The sequence below is a fragment of the Lytechinus pictus genome, chromosome 2, assembly GCF_037042905.1.
Source record: "Lytechinus pictus isolate F3 Inbred chromosome 2, Lp3.0, whole genome shotgun sequence".
Classification (NCBI taxonomy): domain Eukaryota; kingdom Metazoa; phylum Echinodermata; class Echinoidea; order Temnopleuroida; family Toxopneustidae; genus Lytechinus; species Lytechinus pictus.
In genome coordinates this window covers 15,733,808-15,760,808 of record NC_087246.1, presented here as the reverse complement: position 1 = coordinate 15,760,808, position 27,001 = coordinate 15,733,808, and the positions used below count along the sequence as shown (strand labels likewise).

Below are 27,001 nucleotides of genomic sequence, written 5' to 3'. Positions count from 1 at the left end.
AGATGAATTTGCCCAAGTTGAACATTGGTCTGTGTTTGAGTCTGATTAAAATGCATAGTTCCAATTTCTAACTTCTTTTTCATGCTTCTAATATACATATACATTCATAAGTCGAAGTTATATTGATGTTTCCAATATTACATTAACCTTCAACTGATCAATGTATACACCAAAACAAGCTTTATTTTCATGCATAAAGACACCAACCTAAATGACAGAACCACCTTTGTTGTCCTTGTAAAGTTACTTGTTGGCAACAACCAAGACAATAGGCAGACCAATGTTTGACTCTATGGTATCCCTTCTTCAGGGTCAACTCTGATTTTGAAATGGCTGAAATAATGCCATTCTAGTATTTTACTAGCAACTAGTAGTGGGAATGATGGTGGCAATGATGATGATAGTCTTGGCAGATGATGGTTATGATAAGTTACCACACAGATAATACTCAAATCCACAAATTCACTTCTTTTTACCGTTTTATTTACATCAGCCAATCACTGGCACATGTTTTATAAGCTTGAATTCATATCTTTCGTACAAAATTTATACAACATTCTCATGAGGTATATAAGAAAGAAAGAACACATCTTGAAAAAAACAGAATTAAAATACTTTTTAGTATCTTGTACTTAATTTTAAAATCATAACACAAACCCTTAAAACAATTTTCTTAACTTCATTAGAACCTATTTTTGGTGGTATAAAATCATTGATTGTATTCAACCTGACTTAAAGGTAAATGCTAGTTTTGGTAACGATATCACAATGAGTTCGTACAGAATCCAATAAAATGACCACCAAAGTGTCCGTTTGTATAAATAAAACGCATGTGCCAAAGGATTCTGGAAGAAATTGTGTAATTGCTGAGAAATCAGCAAATAAGCACAAGATTCGGGTAGAGTGTCGGGCCCCGACGCTCAAAGCAATAATTATACACTGTCCCACGTGCACTTATCTGTGTTGGGCAAGTTCAGTCTGAACATTTTTCAGCGTAGATTTCAAGATTTCACAAAGTTCAGTTTATGTAACTGTACCAGATCTAGATCCTCGATGATATACTGACAATTAAGCCTGGTTTTACAGACTTTCTCATGAAATCAGTGTTTACTGCAACTACTGGAATTTCTCTTTAATATCCAAGCTTATTGGGATGGGAGCACATCCACATTATGAGAGTAATGTAGATGGACATCATTTCTATGACATTGTGGTATATTGGAATCAGTTTGATTCTCCATCTCCGATCTTGCCTTTCAATTGGAGTCTTGGCTTACAGTTCTAGCCATGGCACCAATTTTCTTCAGCAGGAATAACATCCATACTGTGCTGCACTTGACCGAGGAGTCAAAAATGATTTACCTAGCACGAATATTTATATCTTGAAATCCTTGTTTGCCAAGATGGTAACTGGGATCAAACTCGCTAATGGCAATCATAACAATTGATGCCTAGAAAAAAGACTATTCAGAGTGGAAGTGAGCACTTGAGAAAATGCATTATTATTTTTCATACAGGTCTGTTGGTTCTGAATATTAATTTCATTGGTGATGTGAGTAATTTTGAATGATCAAAGATGTCTTTGTTTGTAGTAAATGAAAATAAAAATAAGGTTTTAACTGAATTGGAAGGGGAGTTAACTCAAATAGTCAGAAGAAGTGGCTGGTTAGGAGAGGAGATTGGATAAATCAAAGTCAGCTAAACGGAGCCAACTTACACATAAAATGTGACCTTAATTTATAAATGCAATAGTAATAGTTAACAAAAATGATAGAATCCTACATTTACTGTAAGAAAGCAAATGCTGCATATATTGCACTTGAGACATTCTCATTTCAAATACATTAAACAAGTTACCCTAAATTATTTCTAAAGAGAAAAAATTGCTTTCGATTAGAGCATATGGCTTTTTTTTCAATGAAGTCTTCCCCGAAAGTTCTACGAAACTACATCGTCGAGATGACAGACTAACTTCAGAAACCGGGGTTCTGACAATCTACTAAACTACACTGTCTTCAGATGGTGCATTGATTTCACAAGCTACGGATGGATAAGAACCACTTGTTTATTAATGTCAGTTGATAGATTTATGGATAAAAAAAAGGTGCCGTTCAGAAGATGGCAATGGTTCCATTTCATCAGGGGTTAAAGCAAACCAGCAAGCCAGGAGGCTTACTTTTAAACTGTCTCATTTTATCTTTATTCAAATTGGTCACATGCTTAATTAATCATTCAGAAATGAAATACGGTTATTGAAATAAACAAAAAGGAAAACAAAAAGACAATTAAATAGTTTTCTTATAATTTCAAAATTTCAAAGTACCCCCAAATATATATCAAAACTATAAAATCAATAACAAACCCCCTTAAATAATCTATTTCAATTGAAATATGATAATAAAAAGTCAAATTCTGTTTTCTCAATCCAGAATTCTACTTCCTCATCTTCCATACAAAATGTTATAAATGGAGGTTCAATATTTCATTACTCTTTATATACAGAAGAATGTAAGAAAGATATGAAAATTTATAATCTGTACAAAAATGCATCCCTCTCACTTTGTACATTGTATATCTTGTTTATTTTACAATGCATTTTCATTTTCATATTCACAAAGAATAACTTGAATATCAAATCTTGATTACTGGTGATTTAGAATGAATCCATTTTCATTGCACTCATCATGGAAAAAAAATTAATCCCCCCAAAATCAAAAGTAAAGAACACAAACTCAATAAGAAAAATTAGAATTAACATGCAACTATATGTAATAATGAAGTTAACAAAGTTACAAAGTATTTTTTTTCTAGTTGCAACTTTCTTTACTGATTCAAGCCTTCTTGCCAACCTAAAATTACTTAACACAAGTAAACCTTGTTGCTGTATGCAATTTATCTAAGAATTAACAAAATAAAAAAAACTTTAATATATCTAAAAATTAACAAAAGAATGTAAACAAACATTTGATATTAAAATACAAACAATACATTTGCTGGTCAATATTTTTTTGAAAAGCAGTATCCAGCCAGGCATTAAACTCAAAGAGTGACAAATTTAATTAATCTCCATTCACTTCACATTTATGAATGCTCCAAGTCAGGGTCAAATCTAAATTCATAATCATATCTTGATTCTTAAAATAAATCTCAAATTGAGATTAATCTCAATTGTGTACTTATCTATAAGAATCAAGATTTATCTCCAGCTGAGATTGACATTTATTAATGGCAACGTTTAATAATAAGACAGAGCCCATTGCACAATGCTAAACAATTCATAATAGGAATGTTTTTTATGATTGATTGTATTGCATCAATCATAAAATCACTTCCTAAAATGTTTGTTTTAATGAGCACATGTGCAGACATTTTTTTTTTTTGGGGGGGGGCAGAATAATTTATTAGAGAGCATCAAAATCCTAGAGATGAAAAAAAAAGGATGAGCAGCAACTTGGCTCAAATATTGCTTGGATATTAATTATGACCCATTCAACCCTGAGAAAGGTCAGTTCAGGGTCAGCATATTGCAATTATTAGCATTTTTTTCTTATCTAAAACATAACCACTTGACCTAGGTCATAGGTCAGATCAGTTCATGGTCAGCCATGGCAAAGTTCATGTTCTTCATGTAACAAATGACCCACTTGACCTTGATGAAGGTCATGAGGTTAAGTTGTTTCAGTGTTCTTCTCTGATCTCAATTTGAAGGGAGGGAAGATTTTCAAGGAAGGCTGGTCTTGTGTCGGACTCTCTGAACCCGGGTCGAAATTGGGATGTTTCAGGTTTCCTGCGACTCAACCTTGACCTCAGGTCATTGCCAAGGTCAATCTCATCACTCTCGTAGTCTACGTCCTCATGAAATGACTCGCTACCCTCCTCCTCCTCTCCGCTACTTGGCCAACCTTCAGACACACGATCATTGACATCTAGGATCACTTGGAGGTTTTCCATGGATGGGGCAGGGGTCACTGAGTGACCAACGAGGGCTCCTAGACGACTCTTGACTGACAGTCTCTCTTGACCCTGACCTTGACTCTGTCTTAATCTCTCCCGTGCATCGGTCACGACCTGTTCAGTGGCTTGCTGGACCTCAACAGTATCTCTGTGATGCAAACAGAAAATAAGAAAAAATACGCATCTTTGGTTTATTTGAAATTTTGAATTCATTTGAGGTCAGGTACATCTAGGAATAAAACAAAGAAACAATGATGCCAAAGGCAAATTTAGAAATAATCATACTTAATTATGTTAATCATATCAATCTAATCATAGCCAAAACATTATCTATTCATTAAAAGTATATTTTAAAAATCATGGAAATTAATACACAAAATAGACCTGAAAGTGACTGTGTGGTATTTGGCCAAATAGCTGACAAACTTTTACTAAGTTTCAAATTCAATTTCTTTGTAATTTTACCACCCATTCCCATCATTATTCCTGTAATTTTAATCTAGTTTCCAGGAATAAAATAGCAGTAAGGACAACAATTATCCAGTCTTGATTTACAGAATCTAAGATAAAGTACTTCAAAGTGAAGAATCTGTAAAAACAAAATCTGTATCAGTTTTAGTTCAACTAAACTTGACTTGGCTATGTGTGTGTACATATATCTGGAAGCAATACATTCTGGCAAAATATTGTGTGGTGTCAATGCAAGAACCCTTGAATGTGTTTTGGAGTTCCTCAGTGCAAAAAAAAAATCATTAATGCAAAAAAAGATAGCATATACAGTAATGAGAAAATTTTGAGGAGGCTCCATATACCGGTGGCACAACATTTGCTCTGGCGGCAGTTGCTCCGGGATTTATTTTGTCTAAGATCTAGAGTTAGGGTTAGGGTTGCAATATGGTTTTATGTTAGGTTTAGGATAGGGATGTTGTTAAATCCAAGGTTGAAGTTAGTCATTCCATTCATATGTGGAATTTGCAGTGGAGCAAATATCATGGAACCCATATAGCAGTGCACACATGGCAGCATATAACATCATTTTAAACAATATACACAAGACAGTTCAGTACTTTTGAACAGTGATAGTATTCTTTAAGATTCAGACAGGAATCATGAGGCTTTTTACTGCACTTTGGTCACTCATGCTTTGTAGTTTTGTAGTTTACACAACAAAGCTTGGCATGCCTATAGAACACCATGCACTCAGTCTATGAAGAGAAAGGTCCTGACAAATCAGACGCAACTAACGATGGTACAATTCTCCTCATTAAATGGCTACAAACTCTCCATGAAGACTATCCCTGCATACTGACCTCACCACACACACACACACACTCTTCCTATACATCTATCCAATTCAATATCTGTATCTTAATTCACTTTAAGGATTCCCCTTCATCCACTACTGTCAAAATATCTGGGTTCTGAAAAGGAAGTCACCTTACCAGGATAATATGGAATCAAACAATATTATAAGGTCATGTACAAGTATGTCTCATTCTATTTCTTTGTTACATTTCTGACTCTGTCATATAAACAGCTCTTTGAGAATAAAACCACCTGTGAGTAGCAATTATCAACACATACTGATAGCAATCTCAACTGTTTTAAAGGAGACTTCCTTAAAACCATTTGCACATGAATGTTGCCAAGTTACATATACATATTTTTTTAATTCAACAATCATTACAATAACAGAGGAGCCTGTAGCGTTATTTTGTCGATGGGGAGGGGGATTTGAAAAAAATGGTATTCATTGATCAAAGCAGTAATAATTTTCCTCCTACAAATGTGACAAACAAAAACTACAAAAAATAATCATAATTCCCCAATTTTGTCATATCTATTTCTCCAAGGGGGTGCGTAGTTATTAAAAGTATCAATGTAATAAGGTAAAGAGGGATCCAAATAAAAAGATAAAATATACATATTTATCACATGCTTCAAGGATGAATTTAGTGATTTTAACAAGTAAACAAGAGTAGTTAGAGCAAGATAGATACATCATAAAAAAGCTCAAGGTTCGATATTCCCCATTCCTTGTATTCTATTTATCCTTTGCTAGCAAATAAGTTTGTTGCCACATCTCTTCACCTGTTTAATGTGTCAGATTAAAGAAAACAAGAAAATCGAGAGCTAAGTTTCTTAAGAACTTAGTCATCACACAGCACGGCTCCATTTCTTGATTGACAGAGTAACTATATTAATTTGATTGGGAAATGTTTTTGAACTGACCAGGCATTTCCACTTTCCTATCAGAGCGATCACACACTTTCTGTGGTTTGGCCCAAGAACTTTTGATTTAAAGCTCTGAAATAATACACAATTTATTAAAAGTAAATATAAAAAAAAAGTGTAGCTTTAATATACTTCAAGTTATGTTGAGTAATTATGAATAACGTAAAGAGTGTGAAGGGGAAATTTTTGATGAGTTGCTTCCTTTCTTAGAAGTCAGGAATCGTAAACCATACCCATAAAAAGACAGAAATATGTTTGAATTTTAAATTGATGGTTTTTATCAAACAAATTACCTACAAATGGAAAATGTCCCCATCTACAGTTTTTCAGAAGTGCAAGTTTCTCAGTTATAATGTTATATGCAGGATGTCAGGACTTGTACATTTCCAAACCAACTATCAATATACTTGAAAAGGGCAAAGATGAATAAGGGGTGGGGGGGGGGCGGTAGGGTAGAAAGGGGCAGAGGAGATGACAAAGACATGGTGACAGTTGAACAAGAAAAACCAGTAGAGTTGGAACAACTTCCCAAACCATTTACACTGACATTATAAGATAAAGCAAAGATCATAAACAGGTAAATGTCAAAAGTAATTTGCCCAATTGAACTTTTTACTTGTCGTAAACGTAGCTGGCACATCCTCGGCAGAGCGTCGTTAAAGGCTCATGTTTCATCAGCGGCACATTCGGGGTCACATGACCTGGTATCACGGCAGACGGGATATTCCCTAATGGGTTTACGCTCAAGTGGGGGAAATGAGCCCAATTTCCACCACAAATATTAGCCAGATAGGTGTCCCCTCCACGAAGCACGCAAGGTGTAACTCGTGGTGAAGGCAAGCAACAACATGCAGCAGCGGTGAGCTGTTCAGTGACAATATACGTACAGGAGCAGAAGGAGGATTACATAGTAACTGTCATTTTGACAGTTGACTGAGGTACATGTTTCCTCTATGCTGATCTGCATTACTCAACACAGAACATGTACAATGTAACAATGGGAAAGAGATCTTCGTCAGAACAAGAAGCTTTTACAGAGGAAATTATATAAAGAAAAGGTGAAACAGAGGTTTATAGGTACAGTATGGGAGGTGGATAGAGAAAAGAGAAAAGGGGGAGAGATATGGAGTGGGAAGGGGTGGCAGAGGAGGGAGGGGACAGATATAGGAAGGAAATCAAGGGGACATAGTGAGGAAACTCCGGGGACATTGTGAGGAAACTCAGGGGGAGATAGGTAGTGAAGAAAAAGTTAGAAAGCAAGATAAAGAGAAATGGGAGGAGTGGGGCTATATGAAACAAAATGAAAAGAAACTGACTCAGGGGATTAAACAAGTGAGGATGGGAGACAAAGATGGGGTTAGGAAGAGAAAAGGGGAAGATTATGAAAACAAAGAGAAAAAGAGGATTTTAGTGGATAGGTACAAAGTCATACCAAAGCCTAGGAGTGTTTCAGCACCCTACTGCCTCAGTAATAATCCTTTGATGGATGGCCATCTTACAATATTCATTAAACAAACAGGAAGATGACCATTCCGAAACAACATTTCAACACACTTCTAAAATTCTAAATATAAGGCAGAGGAAGATCACATGAGATAATGACATATCTAATCTCCTGAATGTAACAATAACACCATCCACAAACTAATCCATTCTAAATTGCCTATCCATCATGAAACACATTTTTCTGATGTGTTGGAAAACGACAGACTGAGCTCAGTATGATTCCTAAAAAAAAGGATAATCTCGCTAAAGAAATCTTCAAAAATCCTCCAGAAAAACTGTCAGTAAGCTCGTCTATAAACTGCTATTAGTAGCCAGGACAATATTTATCATACTCTTTTTTTTCAATATGGCATAATTAATATCTCACTTATCTTCTGGTTGCAATATTATTACAAGTGAAATATATCTCTCAAGTTCATAGAGCCTTGTGTTCATAATCCAATTCCGAACTCCAAAATTGCATGCAACATTTCTTTAATGAGTTTTGATAGGTTCTGTGTCTGAATAAATTGTCATTGTTACATGATTGTCACCTAAAGTAAAAAGCATGGTAAATGCAAGCTTGCTAAATGGCAAAGAGAATTCAATATAAATGACACTTCCTCCACCCTTCAGGTAAAATGGAGCAAAACAGGAGTAGAATGTTGTATTACATGAAATGAACAGATGAAGTCATTTCACAAATTGATTGTGACAACCTTGCTGCATTGTTTGCTGATAGCAGCATTTATTTCAAACAGGTGCAACAGGAATCAACATGGGAAGGAACCAGAAAAAAAAATGGGTGAGAAGCTCTAAATATAGAAGAAATCTTCTTGTAATTTCAGGTGACAAATCCTCTAAACCACAATATCTCTACAAAAAATAATTGAGGAAAGAATAGAAGGAAAAGGGTGAGGGGGTTCTAAACATAGAACCATTGCAACCAGGGATAGCGTACTTGTTGCTCTATTCTTCCCAAATTCATCTTTATTTCTTAAATCATAATTGGCTCAGAGCTCATGCTGTTATTTATGTAGTTTTACAGTGAAATGAAACCAATGAAACCATAGAACAAATTGCGTGTCTAAAAATATCACATCAACTTTAAAGCTGATTGAACTAATCAACTTTTTTAAGATGAATTCTACCCACGCGTGAAAGTGAGGATAAGAATCCGTCATGTTTTCCTACCTTATCTTTTTAATCTCATCTTCTATTTCATCAGCGTACATCCTTCTTGACATCTTGTGTCTGCCATCGTTCCGATCTCTCAACGCATGCCTCACTTCAGCCTCCAAGCTTACTCCTTCCTCCTGCTCCTCCTCTTCCTCATCATCCCCAGAGCTCCGGCCGGCCTCGTCCTCACTGTGTTGGAGAGGTGAGCGGTGCTGCCTGCCAGTCTCCCGTTCCCCTAACCGTCTCTCTAGTCTCCCTGAAAGACAGAAGATTTGATTTTAAAGTAGGGTTAACTTTCAAAAGGCTTTCATTTTATGAATTTTTGATTTTTTTTTGTGTTGTATGATGCTTTTGTTTCATTTTGAGAATTCCAGTTAATCCCAGAAATCAGCAATTAGTATTACTCATAGGCACAGTCTTGATAAGTCTAAACCATTTGGTCTAATTATCAGATATTCATTTCCACATGGCCTAACATCATTCCGACTACAAACCATCAGTCGACTTACCATTTGGTCTTATTTAGTTCATCTCATATCTTGTTTGGTTAAAATCAATTAGCCAATTTACTTGGGCTTACTTTCACTTCAGTTAAGATAAAATGGCAAATAGACTTTAAAAAGGTAAATTAAGTGACCAAGTGACAATGGCCCAAAGTGGTTATTAGACCTTCTGGCAATCAGGCCTAGTGCCAATTAGACAAAAAGGGAACAGGGAACAAAGAAATGTTATGTGCAAAGCAAAATTGGACATCTGGAAATAAGACTGAGTGGTTTTAATCCAAGCTTGCAAAAAACAAGTTACATTCATCCCGTAATTTGATTGCTGAAATGTAGTTGACTGATGTTTCAGCTTGAATAGTAGATATTCCTGTACTATGGCAGTCACAGCCATCATGGACCTGTCACAGTGACTGAGGGAAATAATTACAAGGGGGCTCACGGCAATTTCGCCCCCCCCCCAATGCTCAAAAGCGCCCAGGGAAATAAACCACAAGCCCCACATATCCCCATTCACAGCAATGTTAAATCTTATCATAGTGTTAATTTAGGTTAAAGGTTGCAAAATGTAGCCCCCCCCCCCCCCCTTACATGAAAAAAATGATTTTTTTTATTTTTGGCCTGCTGTGACCCTTGTAAACATTTGGTGTGAAAAGAAATACAACTTTTGCTTTGAGCTTGCTTTCATTTGATCAATTGATTGATTTACAATGCACGATGAAGCTAGGAATTCAAATGTGACTTTAAATCGATCTCCAATGTTTGCACAACACCTCACAGTTCACCCTGACCTTATAAACCAAGTTATCCCACACCAGAGCTAACATGACCCCAAGCAAAGCCTTTGGTACAGCAACGACACTCACTACATAAACCAGACCTCTAAATGAGGATAACTCATCGGTCTAAAAATACCTCCATGACCTCATACACTATGCACAAGTCCCTTAGGTCCATTCAGACTGGCGCCAAAATCCGATCTAATAAGCCCCAATCCCTTGCCTTCGCTTCAATGCTTCAATGACTAATATTACAGTCAGAGTCAAATCATATATCAGCTCCAGTGACCCATGCACATCCCCTGGTGTAAGGAAGGTGACCAGACTTTTGCTTTGGGCTTTAATTCTGGAGTAAGGTATAGACTTTGCTTGTAAGTTGGATTCAGACTAGGGTTTAGGGTTAACCCACCAAAATACCTCAATCCCTACAAGCTTCATTGCTTCAGTGACTAATATCACAAAGCAAAACACTTTAGTGACCAATACACACTAAACTTTATCTGAACCTTATTTGTGTCAAACTGTATAGACCTGGGTAATAGGTCACAATCTGGTGTGAGATTAGGGTCGACACTTAAATGCCCAAAGCTCTAGCTTAGGTGTTGATGCTCCTATGATTAATAATGCACTCACGACAAATCATAGACCAGTTACAGTAACCCTTGTAAACATTTTGTATGAGATGATGCAGCTTTTGCTTTGCCAGTGATCTCTCTTGAAGATTTGAAAACAAAACTATTTTTTATCCTTGGCTACGTTTGTTAACCTCTCTGATATAAGTGAAAATAAATTTGTCCTGATACATATCAAGAATTGTATCAATTTCAACCAGAGCATTGGGTTTTTTTAATGAAAATGTAATTCTTTAGAAGAAAATTCATCTTTTGATATCCAGTTTTTTCTTGCTACCCAGCCTAAATCTTACTGAGAAGCAACAAATTTCCTACAAATATCAGCTATAAGTTCATTAACAGATCAAAACAGAGAATTTTTCCACGAAACCCAAACCAAAGTGATTTTGATAGAATCTTGGCACAAGGATAACTACCGATTCTCTCAAGGAAGCGATGAAAGATGTGTTTTAGCCTGAAGCAGAGCTGCCAACCTTGTGCAAGCAAAAAAAGGAATCATTATGGCAAAAAAAAGGAATTTCCAACAAAAAAAAGGAATGTGTTAAAACGAACCTTAAAACCACACGCGACAAATATCCAATGCAAAAAGTATGTATGCAGTGAACAATAAAAAAAATTAATCTCTAGGACTAGGCCTAGTCTGGGCTAAGTAACCGAGTGTTACAAATTGGACCCTTAGTCTTGGGCCTGTTTTGACAAAATCTACCAACTGTAATTAAGTCAGTAGCAGGACTCGAATTAAGAATTGAGAGGGGCAAGGCAATTCTTAAAAGGGCACTTTCAGCTTGGGGCAACCGGCAAAGTGGCATTGGATGCCCCAAAATTTCAAGGGGCATGAACTATATTCTAAAGGGAATGAAGGCCACTTTTATTCTAGTCAAAAGGGCACCAAGGCAAATTTTTCAAAAAAAGACAAGTAGGACTTTAATTTTGTAGTGCAACCTACTCCGGCACTTCCTTATCAGAGTAAAGATCTGTCGAGAAAAAATTCTTTGAGGGGCACTAAAATCAGTTCTGGTGAACATTTTTAGGGCTCCATTTTTCTGGGGCTACCTTTCCACTTTTAAAATAATACATTGTTTTGTGTTGAGTTTCCTGAAAAACTACCAAATTGTAGACTAAGAGAAATTAAAAAAAAGTTCACATCAATTCAGACTGCTCTTCCCAAGTAATTGTTTTTGCCAAACAATACCCTTTAAAATTAAAGTGTCATAAAATGGAAGTACATGTAACATTCCACAAATATAAAAAAATTATTCATAAATCAATCTAATCTAAAATTCAAATAGATCTAGAAGTTGAAATCATTCCACAAAAGTCCCATCGTAGATCACTTCACGATGTACACAGCTCAGCCTCAATCACACTGCACGCACACTCAATCATCCCCAGCAGTGACAGCACTATAGAGCAGACATCTAGGCCGCCAGAACCGGGAAAGAAATCTTCCCATTCCTGCTAAACTGAATGCTACAGTGCCGACTTTTTTAAAGAATTCCAAAAGCAGTAGGACATCTCTCTAGTATAAATCATGTGTAACTATCAATAAATGTTGAATATCACCCATAATTAGTACTTCAGGGGACAATGAAGAGCTTTCCAAGATCAATACATAATCATCCTTGATCCTTTCGTTGGTCATCGTAAGTTGCCATCTTGGATGACGTCATCATCTTTACAGACGTATTTACCAGTCGCTATACATCGCGATTCGTGCCATGCATGCCGCTCGCATGTTCAACTATAAACGTATATGTACGCGCGCGCTATCAAATTATTAAAGTGCGTTGGAAAACCGGCCGGCGGGCGAATACGCACGCGCAAGTACCAGGCTCATCTCGGGCTCAACACGCACTACACATACATACAATTATGTACACACATTATCAAAATTGTCAAAAAACGTAATTTGAAAAGAAAAACCATAATGCCGTAATTTGAATGAAAAAACGTAATGATTACGGCAAAAACGTAATGGTTGGCAGCTCTGCTGAAGCAATAAATCTTTCTTCTCCTCAGGTTATAAGCAGTTCACCGTCAACTGACCGTAGATGGATATGACCTGATTGATCCAATTCCTGTAGTCCCAATCTATTACTTTCCATGTGTGATTTAATCTCTTTTACCAAACAGCTCACATTATCATTTTTTTTATGACACAGAAACTTCAGCAACTTCCTCCTTTTTGTGGTTACTTCTTGTACTTGTTTAATAAAACAGATCAGAATGATCCATCTTTACAATGACTTGTGATTAATTCAAAGTGATTGCGGCTAATAAATTGATGTTAATCCTATCTCTCTGATGTAAAATGGAGTTTAATTGCACAATTTTTAAAGGCAAGCCTAAATGACATTCATCTTCTGCTAATATCTGCATGGGAATTTAGTGATTAACCCCATAATTACAAGTCTTATCTTTCTTTCTTGGTTCTTCCTTTTTTAACTTATTCATATAAAAATGTGCAATTCTGGACAAAGCTAAACTCAAAATTTGATGCTGGCCAATAAGTTAGCACAGTTACAGCAGCTCATTAACACTAGCTTGAAACTTCAAATAGATAGCAAGCTTTTGAAATCATACACTGTTATAAATAAACCTGTTGTCAATGACAAATATTTGAAATCCATTACAAACTTGCTCTTAGCCAATGAGATGACAGATTTTCATTAGCCTATTAATACTTGCTTGAACTTCCCATTGATAGCAAGCTTTTTTCAGAAAACTTCTTTTCAATAACAAACATTTAGGAATCCATTACAAAATGGATCTTTGTCACTCAAAACCATGACTTCAGTAGCTCATAACAGCAACCGGTAATTTACCGTTGATAATAAGCACTATGAAAGCATGCCCTGTTTCATAAAAGCTGTTATCATACCAGAAATCTAGTATTACATGTTAAATTCACTAGCAGCCAATCAATTGCAAGGATTACAGTAGCTTATAACAGCAGCTGGTAGTTTGCCACTGATACCAAGCTTTTGTGAAACACTCTCCCACTCATCTTACCAGGTACTCTGCGTTTCCTAGGCCATTCCTCTTCTAGTTCCCTCTCTCCATCTGAGTCTTCTTCGTACCTCCTCTTCCGAGCCTGTCCAGGGATGTACTTGCCCTGTCTGATCTTCTGTTTCCTATAGATATAACATACATTTCATCTTGTACATCATCACATTGAGAAACAAGTTTCTGCTTTTGTGGCAACATTTTGTACTTGTACAATAGAAACTGAATTGTATAGGATTGTCAATGCAAAATTTTGATCTGTTCTTAACAATGATCTGCTGAGAAAGTTATTCCTTTACCAAAAACATCAACATACTAATTGAATTTGTTTGTAAGAACTAGAAACATGTTGCAAAACTTGAAATGCAAATTATTTTCTGGGCTGTAAAAGTAACATTTTAATGTGTTCTAAGCAATGATCTCTTGAGAAAGTTATTCCATTTGCAAACCCACCAAAAAACAGTGGAGAGAATTCTTCAAGCCATGTCATTTTGCTTATTCTGAAATATTAGCAAATAATTTGTCAAGGCCTGATAATATACAGATTGATCTTTTCTTACAGACAATCTTTGGAGAAAGTTATATAATTAGTAACCCCTACAACAAAGAGTTGAGGGAATGTCTAGGTCATCTTGCTTTCAAATCTATAAACACATAAATTCTGAGATGCAACTAGGCCTGATAAAAAGATTTTTTTTAAGCCCCAGTGAATGCTGCTTTAAGACAAGTATTTCTCTTTTTTTCTTGAAATCCAATGGGAAAATAAAAGATCATATAAGTGTGGAGAAATAAATTTCAGCAGATTATCTTTATCTCAAGACTAACAAAGGAGAGAGATGAACCCCAATACACTATAGAACACAAACTCAAATTCTTGTTACCGTAGTCTAGACAAAGTCCTAGCTTTGATTGTGAGAATACCATCCTGTGCCTAAAACCCACCGCAGATGGTAATGTCATGAATGTCATCTTGAATCTAAGCAATTCTAACAAATTTAATTAAATTCCTAACAATACTAGACAGACTTCATTTTCCCATCCCACATACTCCATATTAAACCCCATGGGTATAAGCCAGATTCATAATTCATGCCGCAGAAACAAATTACATCTTTGTCTGATAATGGGACGTTGGATCATCCTCTCTGATAAATTGAAGGAAACTCTAATTTGGAGCAAATTTGTGAGAACTGACCCAACTTTGATTTTTGTGTGGAGCGAGCTAATGAATCGACTGCCCCATGTGCCAAGTATAGGATTGCAGCTGTTGATTTGATATCAATGAATTAGACGGATGATAGCCGACTTCTTTGTGTCTGTGTTCCTTCTTGTGATATTCTATGAAGTCAGCAACCATGCATATATGCATTGAAAACACAAATAAACAAAGCAACACCAAATGTCAGAAGAATTAGTTTTTGAAAAAAACTGTAAGAGAGAGGGAGGAGGAAAATTTGAGAAATATAGATACATATATACTGAGAGATACAGAAAAAACCTAGAGTAGAATAGAAATAGAAAGAGAAAGCAAGATTAAGAAAAAAAAAGGAGAAAGAAAACTTGGAGTCTATACAGTGATAGAAGAGAGAAACAGTAAAAAAAGAACAGCAAGAGAGGGAGGGGGAGGAAAGAATGGGTAGAAAGGGAATAAAAGGGGGTGGATTGAAATAGCAATTGTTGACTTACATTGACTGTGTGATGAGCCCCCTCATCCCACCAAAGTTAGGATTGCCATATTTGACGTAATACTGGCTGTGTTTATATGCCCCTTGTGCTTTCACATCATCTGAAAAACAATACATAGAAAGAGACACGTACATGTTTAAACTGATGGTATGAATCCAGCAGATGATTCAATTATTTAATTTCAAATGACTAATGAAATTAATTTGGTAATTCAGCTGAAGTGATAATATATAATAATTATCAACTGATACTCATATAAATTTGACATCATTCAGCTAACCCTTGAAGCATATGAATAGTTCACTTGAAAATTAGTATGACTGTATTCTCTATTATGATAATGATCATAATGATAAAAATAAAACTTTTATATAGCTCTCAATATATCAGAAACACATCTCTAAGTGCTGAACAGATATATCGGTATGATTTTCTTTCAAAATAAAACACACTTAAAATTATTAGTGTATTATTGAATGTGGTTTCATTTCTGATTTCATTTGTGTATAAGTGAGCCAATATCCCAGTTCAAAATTACTATTTGTACATATCAATACGAATGCCCACCTCTGGTAGCATATCTCATGAGTATTTGGTCTGTACTATGATGTGTTATTCCTCTTCTGAGAGCCTCTTCATGTGTGATATCTACTGGACCTAGATCTTCATCACCTAACTGAATGCCTTCCATACCTTCATCTCTTCTGCTTCCTGTCAACATTAAAATATTGTTCAGTTTGTATAAGTCAAATAATTTAAAAAAAAAGTCAAAGCAATATTCTAGACAGGATTATGCAAAACATATTATTCACCATTTATAAATCAAATTCCATGCAAGTCAAAAAGATTTATTTATTTATTTATTTATGTATTCATTTATTTATTTCATTTCTGCATGTCATGACAATGTACATAGTGTGACCATCACAAAAGTAAATACATTACTTTTTGCATACAAAAGTTGTAGAATTATGATCATTTACAAAACTGATTATACCAAGGTTGCAGACATGCAGTGGTATGACAATATAAGCAGATGCTTGAGCCGTTGTCATACCTTTGGATATATAAAATTTAAAAAAATGCTAAAAATGCTAAAAAGTAAAACCGAAACTAGCTAATGATAAAACAAAGAAAAAACAAATCATTATGTGCCACAACTATTTACAAATATTTACAAAGAGGGTGTGAGGCATAATAATACTTTGAAATTATATTAATCTTTAAGTTGAAAATATCCAGCAAAACAGATATTTGTCTTGCTTGAGAATTACATCTTAAAGACAAGTATGCGTTTAACAGCACTTTTGAAGGAATGCTCTGATAATATATTCCTAGTACTTGTAGTTGTAGGTAGGGAATTCCAAACATCTGGACCATAATGTTTGATAGATTTGTGAGCCAACAGCGTACAAGGGTTTTACAAATGCATATTGGATGCTTGTCTTGTGTGGTAGGTATGGATAGAATTATTTAGATTTAGAAGCTATGCAGATATATATAATTTCTAATTTCTATTTTAATAAAAGTCAAACTATGCATGGAGGCTGATTTTTATATGCATCAAATTCATTTCACTGCATGGGAATTTTTTTTAAAGCAGTATTTCTCATACAGCAAATGACACACACATTCTGTATGTACGTTACCAATAAAAAAAAAAACGATCACTGGAAAAGTGGAGATTACCCTATTAGTATTAAAGTTTAAGGCACAAGGAATGATTGCATTTCATTCTCAAGTAAAAGAAAAATTACTTTTTTTAACGATGGGTATTCATATAAAAAAAAAGAAGAAAATGTGCAACCAATAATGTAAAAATTGAGTTCTTACCATAGTTTGAATGTGAACTGGTTGAGGTGGGTATGATTCTAGTAGCTGCTGGTCTGACCTTCTCACCAGTCTCAAGGTCACTCACCAAATCTACACCATCTTCTTCTTCATCTTAAGTCAAAGAAAATTAAGAAATCAGATTATTTTTGCCATTTTACAAAGATATACACGACTGCAATAACCAGTTAGCAATAACTTTTATCCTTGAGTACCACCCCCAAAAAAAAAACACCTCACAAAAACGAACACAAAAAATAAGAAATAAGACCAATTAATTTTTGTTTTGCTCATTACAATATTCTACATTTTAAAGAATAATAATGAACTCCAGCAATTTTATTCGCACCATTTATCAATTATAAAGTGCAAATGAAGCCTGAATTCATTGGATTTCTTTTTTAACCAGAGCCCGAATATCTGGCAGATTTCTTATTTTTGCCAGATAAAGCTTAATGAATCAATAAGCATAATTTTTAAATCCTTAGTGTGACAAAATAATTCATAGAAAGATGTCAAGTTGTAAAAATAATTAATATCAAACTCATCAGAATCCCTTCTTGTTTTATTTTTCAATGATAAATCAACTTCAAAATTATCCCCAAAAATCATGATAAGCAGCTTGAGAACTGATAAATTCTTATTTTACAAGACTGAATAAATATTTGGCAATACAAATTACACATGTTACTAATCTTGATATTTTGATAAGGAAACTCTTTAACATGTTTACTTAGTTTATTTACATATTTCACAAGTTCTAATTGCTTTATTAATAAACTAATGATTCAGATTTGATAAATGAATAATTCTGAATATAATATTGGTAGTATTGGGGGTATTTGCCTATGACTTATATCTATGATTCTATAGGGGATGGAATAAAAACAAATAAATACAGATGTACGGAGGGTAAGGGATATACACAAAAGTCCATCATGAAAATATTTTTAAAAGTTACTGATATATTTCTATACATTCTTCTCATTCTATCAAGACTTACAAGATGTTAGGGATGACTTCACCTTTGGCCTGAATGTATTGAGATAAACTTCATTTACACAAGAGCATACATTGAACTTGCACACTTTTACAGTAAATTGAAAAACTGGGATGGGTTTATCACAACTGAAATTTTCAACATAAAAAAAATAGGAGGGAGTTTAAGACAAAGGAATTTCAAGAATATTTGAATAAATGTAATATATAGTTTCTCTGTAAGTAGTCAAACTAGTAATTTAGTCTTGAAAAAGCAAAAGTTTGAGATCTAGCTCATCTGAAAGAGTAATTCTTATCATTCATAACAGTCAAAATTTGAAGTTGTTAAAGTTAAATACAAGATACAAGATTTTCTTTGACATCATTTTTTGTGGACTGCTTGGAAGTTTCACTGAGATTGCAGTGTGAATATCTCATGCTTAAGTCAGGGTTCCCAGCTCTTCAAGAAAACAAAATTCCCTGATAATGATATTTCCCTGATGAAGTTTAAAAATTCCCTGATAATTATTTAAACCCATTCCCAGTTTCGCATGTTTTCTAAGTTGTTGCAGTGAATTACATATATTTCCAGTATATAAATACATTTTCTTTTCTTAGCAGAAGTATCCGATTAGCATAACAATGCTTGCGTGAGGAGTGTCTGAATTCCTAAACGATTCGGAATTCACTGACCGAGTTCGACACAGCACAGTACGGACGTCTTATTTCAACGCTTCTTCCACGTGTTAAACTCTATAGGCCTTATCGTAATAGATCTACGTTTGGATTCGATGTTAAATATAAAATAATGGCGAATCAAGAAATTAACCTCGGGTTATGCCACAAATTAAAGGCAGTTTCAGAAAATTTTACTCAACAATCTGGAGTCTCTTCGCCTTCTTGTAAGCAATGCTACAAAGGAAGCATTGGCTCGTTTAAAGATTGGGCTGGCTGTTTGATTATGTTGATTCTCGATACATTGCCCGGGTCAGCGGAGCTTCTACAACTAAAAAAGGGCGTCGGAGATGTCTTTCGAAAGGTAATAAGGTTCAATATGAATATAATTCTAGACGCCAGGAGGAGTTGGATAAGAAATTTGCCTTATTAGAGTAAGGTAAGCAGCGGGCGCAGCCCTTGCTTTGCTGAAGTAAGGTATTGCAGATATAATTAAAAGGAAGAAACATATCAGAAAAGCAGATGAATCTGAAGCAGGTTAGTGAGATAAAGATGAATGAAAATTCCAAACTAGGCTATTGCTTTTGAAATTTATGAACGGTTGTACATAATAGATATGGCCTTATGTTGTTAATGGAAGCTGTTCGTTTTTCAGCGGAATTACTTTATGACTTAATTATGGGAGATTAATCAAATAAATATATAGAGATCATTTTTATATTTTAGGTTGGTCCGCATTGGATGAATACTGATGAGGGAGAAAAGAATGAGGCAAGCTCAGGCTTGTGTAAATAGAAAGCGTAAGTTATTTCGTTCAACAAACAAAGGTTATATTGGGCAAGAATGTTGGAAATTTTCAAGGTTCTTCTACTACTTCCGACAACTTATTTCGTATACCCTTTGGGTCAAGAAATCGATATTCGCTTGGCAGTGTCGCCAACTTATATGTACAAAATAGTTGGCGCGGGTATGCAAGTTGCCTCAGACCACCGACGAACGTTTTGCCTGTGGTAGACATGGGCACTGGAGAAGTTGCCCAGGTATCAGGAAGCAAGATCCCAGCAAGATTCATCCTTCAGAGATAACAATGCTCAACAGAGTTAAATGATCCATTGATCATGGTCAAACTGAGCAAGGTAAATGTCAGTTTTGTTCTGTATTTGACGAAGTGTGGTATTTGAGAACTGAAGAGTAGAATGATCAGAAGGGCGTAGCAAAGGAATCTATTCTTGATTCTACCTAGTCCATAATTATATGTTAAGAAAAGATGTGTTATTTTGGTTGAATTCCACCTCTTACTAATGAACCTAGACATAGATATGACACAGATCAAACAATCTGGAATATATTGACTACTCCTGGTCCGTCAGCGGGCCCTTCTAAATTAAGAAATACAGAAACAGAGCATTGTTGAATTTGTTTCGGTTGGGAAACATCGAGTAACGTTAGTGTTGATTTGACAAGATGTGCAGGGTAGGAGGAAGAATTTTATTTGAGAAATTATGAGTATGATCAATGAAATTCAGAACCTTTGGTTAAAGGTAGATTGAATGCTTCCTTACAATTTGGAAATCAACTGATGCATCTCAATTTGTTGTAGATGTCAATGAACATGGTTACAAGTTACCTTACAATAAGATGATAAGTCAGCATTGACATCGATCCCGATTTCGTTTTCTGAAGCCATTAACGAATTATTATTAAAAAGGGTTTGGTTGTTGAATCCACCACTGCACCCCATGATGTTACCCCCTTTCAGATTCAATTCAGAGTTCAGATATAAAAAGAGACTGATTCTTGGTTAACGTTATGTCAACTAACACTTGTGGAAGAACACTATTATACTTGAAGACTGGAATGTAGTCATGTCTTATTTAAAACAGGGAGATTTTATGCTTTCCTTTGAACTTAAGCAAGGTTATCATCATTATTACATTTTTCAAGTGCATGAAAAATTGTAGGCTTTAGTTGGGATTTTGGTAGTGGTACAAGGTTTTTCTCCTTTTAGGTGTTGTCATTGGGTTGGCAACAGCTACCTTTGTTTTCATTACACGATTTAAGCCTATCGTTAATCATTGGCGTATAGAAATGGTATTTTCATTTTTTTTTTTTTGTATATAGATGATTGGGTCGTGCTGCTTCCTTTGATTCGTATGATACTATGGTCAAGACGGTGAAAAATGACTTACTTGAAGCAGGTTTGATACCAAATGTTGAGAAATATCTCAATGGACTCCTGTCCAGTGTTTGGATTGGTTAGGAATACCACGGGAAAGCAGAGTAGCTTATATAAAGATTACTGAAAGAAGGATGAAGGATCTTGAGTTATGTTCAGATTCATTTCAAGCAGAATTGCCTGAGGTTTCAGAACGAAGGATCGTAGTTATAGTTGGAAAGATACATTGTATCCAGTGTTTGGCACAGTTACTCAAATTAAAACCAGATTTATGCATCACGAAATCATCCGGAGGGTACATTGGGATAGGACATAATGTGATCAATAGTGATGAATTAATATTCGTGTTCTTCTTCTGGAGAAGAATTTGCATATTCTTAACGTAAACATTATTTCTGCTTATTCAGTTCCACAGACTTTCATCTATTCTGATGCAAGTCCATCAGGCTGCGGGGCCTGGGTTTCTGAGTGCGCAGGCATGAAATGGGATGAGATTGGTTTGAGTTTGAAATGGTTAAAAGCTCCACTTGGAGAGAACTCAAGTCAGTAAGTATGACACTGCAAACAGTTGTATCTCACATGAGACATAAAACTGTCAAGGTCCTCTGTGATAATAAAGGAGTAGGATCGATTGTAAATAAAGGAAGTATGATTGCAGAATTGCATGAGATGAGTTTACACATCTTTGAGTTGTGTAAAAGAAACAACATTAGTCTTCACGTTCATTGGGCTCCCAGAGAGGAGAACCGTTTTGCAGATGCATTAAGTCGCATGATAGATTTTGATGATTGGGGTGTGTCAGATGAATTTGTCGGATTTTTGGACAAAATCTGGGGCCCTCACACTGTGGACAGACTTGCGGACGATTTTAATTTCAAAATTAAGAAGTTCAATTCTAAATATTGGTGTCCCCTAATAGATCATGTTGATCCCTTCTCATGTGATTGGTCGGGCGAGAATAATTGGTTGGTTCCACCTATCGAATGTATAGCATGTATAGGGCAAGTACTTAAGCATCTGAAGGTTTTGTTCTGCTAGGGGGACTTTGGTTGTTCCCTTCTGGCCGTCTGCACCCTTCTGGCCGATTCTTTTCTCTGAACAAAGTGATTTTCGTTCCTTATTCTCTGAATACTTCAAAATTGATAATCCTCAAGGAATTTTCGTTCAAGGCAGAAATAATAATTAAAAAAAAAAAAAAAAACGGTTTGTGAGAGATGGCTGACATGAATGCTGGTATGTAATAAATCCATTTGATGGAGGTTAATTCAAAATTATACTGTTGGAATGCAACATGTAATTTTTACACGGCCGCATGGCAGATAGCTGCATAGCTAGGATCCACTTATGCTGCAGAGCAAAGAAGTGGTGATGGAAATTGGAGAATGTTATGATTATGTAAAAGGATAACCATCGTAAAGGTTGATAAGGAATTGATATGAGATTTCATTCTCAAATTAGTTATAATTTACTGGCGGCGGAGCTCAGAATGAAGAAATTGGTGATGATTGAAAACATTCAAAGTCTCAAAATTACAGAATTCTTGTGAATGAAATGTTTCAGAAAGTTTTTTGCAAGTGTTTTAAGGCAAAAATAAACATTTTCGCAAAGGAAATGAATCCCAAAGCTATTGTTTTGCTAAGCCTTCAAGACGATTGAAACGAATTATGATATGGAATTGTGATCTAATGAATTTCATACTGAAATTTTAGTGAAAATATAAAACCACCTGGTTTGAGGATAGCTGCATAGTTAATGTTTAATTTTGCTGTCATGGCTGTAAAACGTATTAGAAGTGATTAAATTTTGAGAATTTGATAAGAATGACTGAACTTGAGAATTTATCACAATTTGAATATATTGTGTTGAGATAAATATATACCAGCTTATAAGTTTTGTTTAAATTTTCTTAAATCCAGAAATTCTCTCCATGAAGGATATGATATAACTTTGAACAAGGTCTTGACAGCTTCGAGAGCTGATAACACTATGAGTAAATACAACAGAGCGTTGAATACCTGGAGAGATTAGTGTAAGCAAAATAAAGTAAATTCTGACACAGCAGAACCAGAAGATATTAGTCGCTATCTTATTCATTTGTATCAAAGAGAAGCTCCTTATTCGAGGATAGAATCGGCTTTTTACGCCATTAAGTGGCATTTTGACTGCAAGCCAAGGATGAATGTTAATCCCTGTGATCGCAAGTTCATACATATTGTTTTACAATGTTTAAAGAAATTACGAAACAAACCGATCGTTAAGAAAGAAGTTATAACCCCAGACATTTTGAAAGCAGTTGTTGAGAAGTATGGATCTTCAACGAGTCTATTAGATATTCGATTATGTGCTATGGTTTTGATTTCCTACGCAGGCATTCTACGATTTGATGAAATGATACATATTCGTAAATGTGATTTAGACTTGTATTTGTCTCATGTGAATACTTTCATCATGAAAAGTAAAACCGATATTTACAGGCAAGGAGCATGGGTTCTTATAGGTGCTACAAATTCCCCACCTGCCCCGTATTAGCTTTGAGGAAATATTTGATTGCAGCGGGGCTTAACGATGCCTCTGATGAAGTATTTCTTTTTAGGCCTCTAAATTACTGTAAATCCAGTAATAGTTACAAGTTAAGACGTGGACAGTTGTCTTATACTAGATGTTTAGAATTATTGAGAGAGGCGTTGGCGAAAGTAGGGTTGAATCCAAAGAGTTTTGGCATGCATAGCCTCCGAAGTGGCGGAGCCACAGCAGCAGCGAACTTTGGTGTTCCAGACAGGTTGTTTAAGAAACAAGGTAGGTGGAGGTCGGAGACTGCTAAGGATGGATATATTAAAGACAATATGAAGGATTGTCTTTCAATTTCTATGAATTTGGGGCTTTAGAATTATTTTTATACCGGGTAAATTAGCCTCAGCCTAGTATGAGTATACGTATAACTTTGTTAAAGATGGATTGTAGGCGTTCGATGAGATTGTTGAATGAGACATGTATTATTATCATTATACATTTAAAGTTGGTTAAATTGAAATGATTGCGTCGTGTAACTCATTTTCTTGTTTACCCGTTCTTTGATTGACTGAGAGGGGGAGCTATAAGTTTAGCTTGTCTTGCCGTCGAAGCTTGGTGCTCCCCTCGAAACAGGTATGTTTTTTGTAAAGTATATAAATGTTTTCTATTTCAGGTGTTGATGTTGTTGCACTGGTTGTGCTTAAGGATAGTGAGGCGTGACTGAAAATAATTTATTCACGATTGAGAGTCGAATTAGGGAATAAATACATTTTCTTTTCTTAGCAGAAGTATCCGATTAGCATAACAATGCTTGCGTGAGGAGTGTCTGAATTCCTAAACGATTCGGAATTCACTGACCGAGTTCGACACAGCACAGTACGGACGTCTTATTCGGGATGGATATGTGGACGATTGACTGGATGCAAGAAGATAGAGCAAAGAGAATTCTGATGGATGAATAGGCCTTACAGCATGTAAAGTACATTGATGAGTTCTTCGAGATCTGAACTCAGAGGGAGGCCTCAGTACATTCGTCATCGATCAGTAAGTACCGTTCGTGCTGTCTTGCCGTCGAAGCTTGGTGCTCCCCTCGAAACAGGTATGTTTTTTGTAAAGTATATAAATGTTTTCTATTTCAGGTGTTGATGTTGTTGCACTGGTTGTGCTTAAGGATAGTGAGGCGTGACTGAAAATAATTTATTCACGATTGAGAGTCGAATTAGGGAATAAACAATAATGTAAAACTAATTAGTACTATTACACAGGCATGAAATGGCCTCCCTTCTTCTACAGCTATCCACCATACCCCATAAACACCGTAACCAGTTATTCAATGGATGTTATTTTGACATGCACCAAAATATAACAGAGTCGACTGAATACCGTGCTTTTGATATTTGGGCCGATAAAAATTCCCCGATTTTTCCCTCATTTGAGGCATTTTCTCCTGATTTGAGGTATTATTTTCAAATTCCCTGATTTTTCCAACAGTAAAAAAGTAAAATAATGTTCTCTGATGGGCTGGGAACCCTGTTAAGTTAGCCCGAACTTTAAAAAAAAATCTCATTGAATTTCTTCTGCATTCAATTGTTGATCAATTTTGACAAGTTATATACAATTTTAAAGCTTAGGATGTGCCTCTTAAACTCAATAAAAAATCTCTAATTACATTTGAGGCGAGTTATTGTTGGTTTTGGGTTGGCTTGTTGGACCATGCAAGAGACTGAAATACCATACTTCTCTATTAATTTTTTTATCAAGGAACCTTTGGGCACACACTTTGCCATTCATATTCTAGTTATTTGTCAAGTCATTAAAACATCCTAAATCCTAAAATGCCACCTATAGCTAATATGAACTAAGACCAAAGGTATAGGAAAGAACTTGTACCTCCTCCTTCTTCCATTGGTTCTGGGTCCTGGTCTACACTGGGTTGGGGTGCTTGGACCTGTTCCTGTTGTATAAGATGCCTAGACTGGGCTAGGTTCTTCAGACCAAGCTTGAAGTAGCCTTCTCTAGGCTTGCTCATGCCTAGAAGGGCTCTGGCGGCCGAGTGTGGGTCCAGCCATACTATATTACCTGTAGGTATTGATTAGAAAAGGGATGGTTAATCAAATGTAAATAATTTGCTAGGACATAAGAAAACACATTCTATCCATTAATATATTGCACATTTCTAATGATATCCCTCACATTTTGAAAACATGGCAAGAGAATGCAATGGAAGGGGGTTCAGACTATTTACAGAGCTTGAGGACATTTCACGGAAGGAAAGAACAATGTTTGTCACAATCATAAGCACAGGTAAATTTTACCACTTTGAAGGCATAAAATTGTCAATAAAATCATACTGGCAAAGTGATAAAAAATATAACAGCAAAGCAATTGTCTGATGATATCATCTTGGTCCAAACCAGTCCCTATGACAAAAATAATATGATTTAATACAATTAACTTCTTAAGCGCTGTTGTCAGAACCTACTTCCTATGAATTTAAGCAGAAAAAGTGACCATATCTTGATGGATACCCCTGCATTTACTTTTTCCCTCAAAAGAAAGGGCCCTGTTCTTCAAGCCCCCATTAAAAGTATAAATTCTTGGATGTTTAAGTGTAACAAGTGGTGCATTTTCAACTCTCTTCAGGATGATAACAAACATATTTTAGATTAGTGCAATAGCCTAAGGCTTACATTTTCAGGTGAAAATGAATTATTTCCAAACAGCTACCAAATTCTGGAAGTGTAAAGCCTGCACCTAAATCCTGTGGATCCACCAAATAAAGTTACTCAATGATTATTGAATCAGCACACCAGTACACCTGACCCCGATGGTTACAACATCTCTAATAATCAGATGAGATGTTTGATGCTTTCTTTGTTGTTGGCCAGCCTGGGATTTGATAACCAAAATACCGATCAATGACAGTGCAGAAACGTATGTTTACTGGTGCGATCACATATAAACTTCTAAAATTAATTGTGAACCTTGGACCTTTACACAAGTCATGACAGGGCTTTTTCAACGAAACCCTGATAACAATACCTAGGGTTAGATACATTTTATTATCTGTGGTATTGCTTCTGGTATAATTACAGGCCTTAAACTTTATTATAATGGTAAAGGTTACTAATGACACATTTCATATTACAGGGCATTTCGAGAAAAAATAATTATCAAGGGCAATAGACATCTTTGTTTAACTGGATCTAGGAATTTAAAATAAATAAGTTAATGAGTTAAAATGAGAAAGGAAAATTTGAGATGACATGGCAAATAACCTGGTTTAGATACATGTACAGTATAGCAATAATGTTGCTTTAGAAATACTACTATGTAAATTTAATTTATTTCTCTCCTGTTAATTTCTATCTTATT

The 27,001-nt window shown here is 35.4% G+C and overlaps 1 protein-coding gene across 4 annotated transcripts; it reads right to left on the bottom strand.

The window, feature by feature from the left end:
* Positions 1 to 466: 466 nt before the first annotated feature.
* Positions 467 to 26,606, bottom strand: LOC129254717 (nuclear cap-binding protein subunit 3-like). Of its 4 annotated transcripts, none has more exons than XR_010295996.1 (9): positions 26,381 to 26,606; positions 25,517 to 25,705; positions 17,290 to 17,400; positions 16,024 to 16,167; positions 15,457 to 15,556; positions 13,777 to 13,898; positions 8,869 to 9,109; positions 1,121 to 4,102; positions 467 to 727 (listed from the first exon to the last, which is right to left on the bottom strand). XR_010295996.1 is itself a non-coding variant. In XM_064110893.1 (8 exons), the coding sequence occupies exons 2-8, from the start codon at positions 25,653 to 25,655 to the stop codon at positions 3,679 to 3,681; spliced, it is 1,281 nt and encodes a 426-aa protein (XP_063966963.1). In that variant the 5' UTR covers positions 25,656 to 25,705; positions 26,381 to 26,606; the 3' UTR covers positions 467 to 3,678. The 4 variants fall into 4 exon arrangements, 2 of the variants coding, with proteins under 2 accessions (XP_063966963.1, XP_054749204.2); XR_010295995.1 differs by having other exon boundaries at positions 26,317 to 26,564; XM_064110893.1 differs by having other exon boundaries at positions 467 to 4,102.
* Between the last annotated feature and the right edge of the window lie 395 nt (positions 26,607 to 27,001).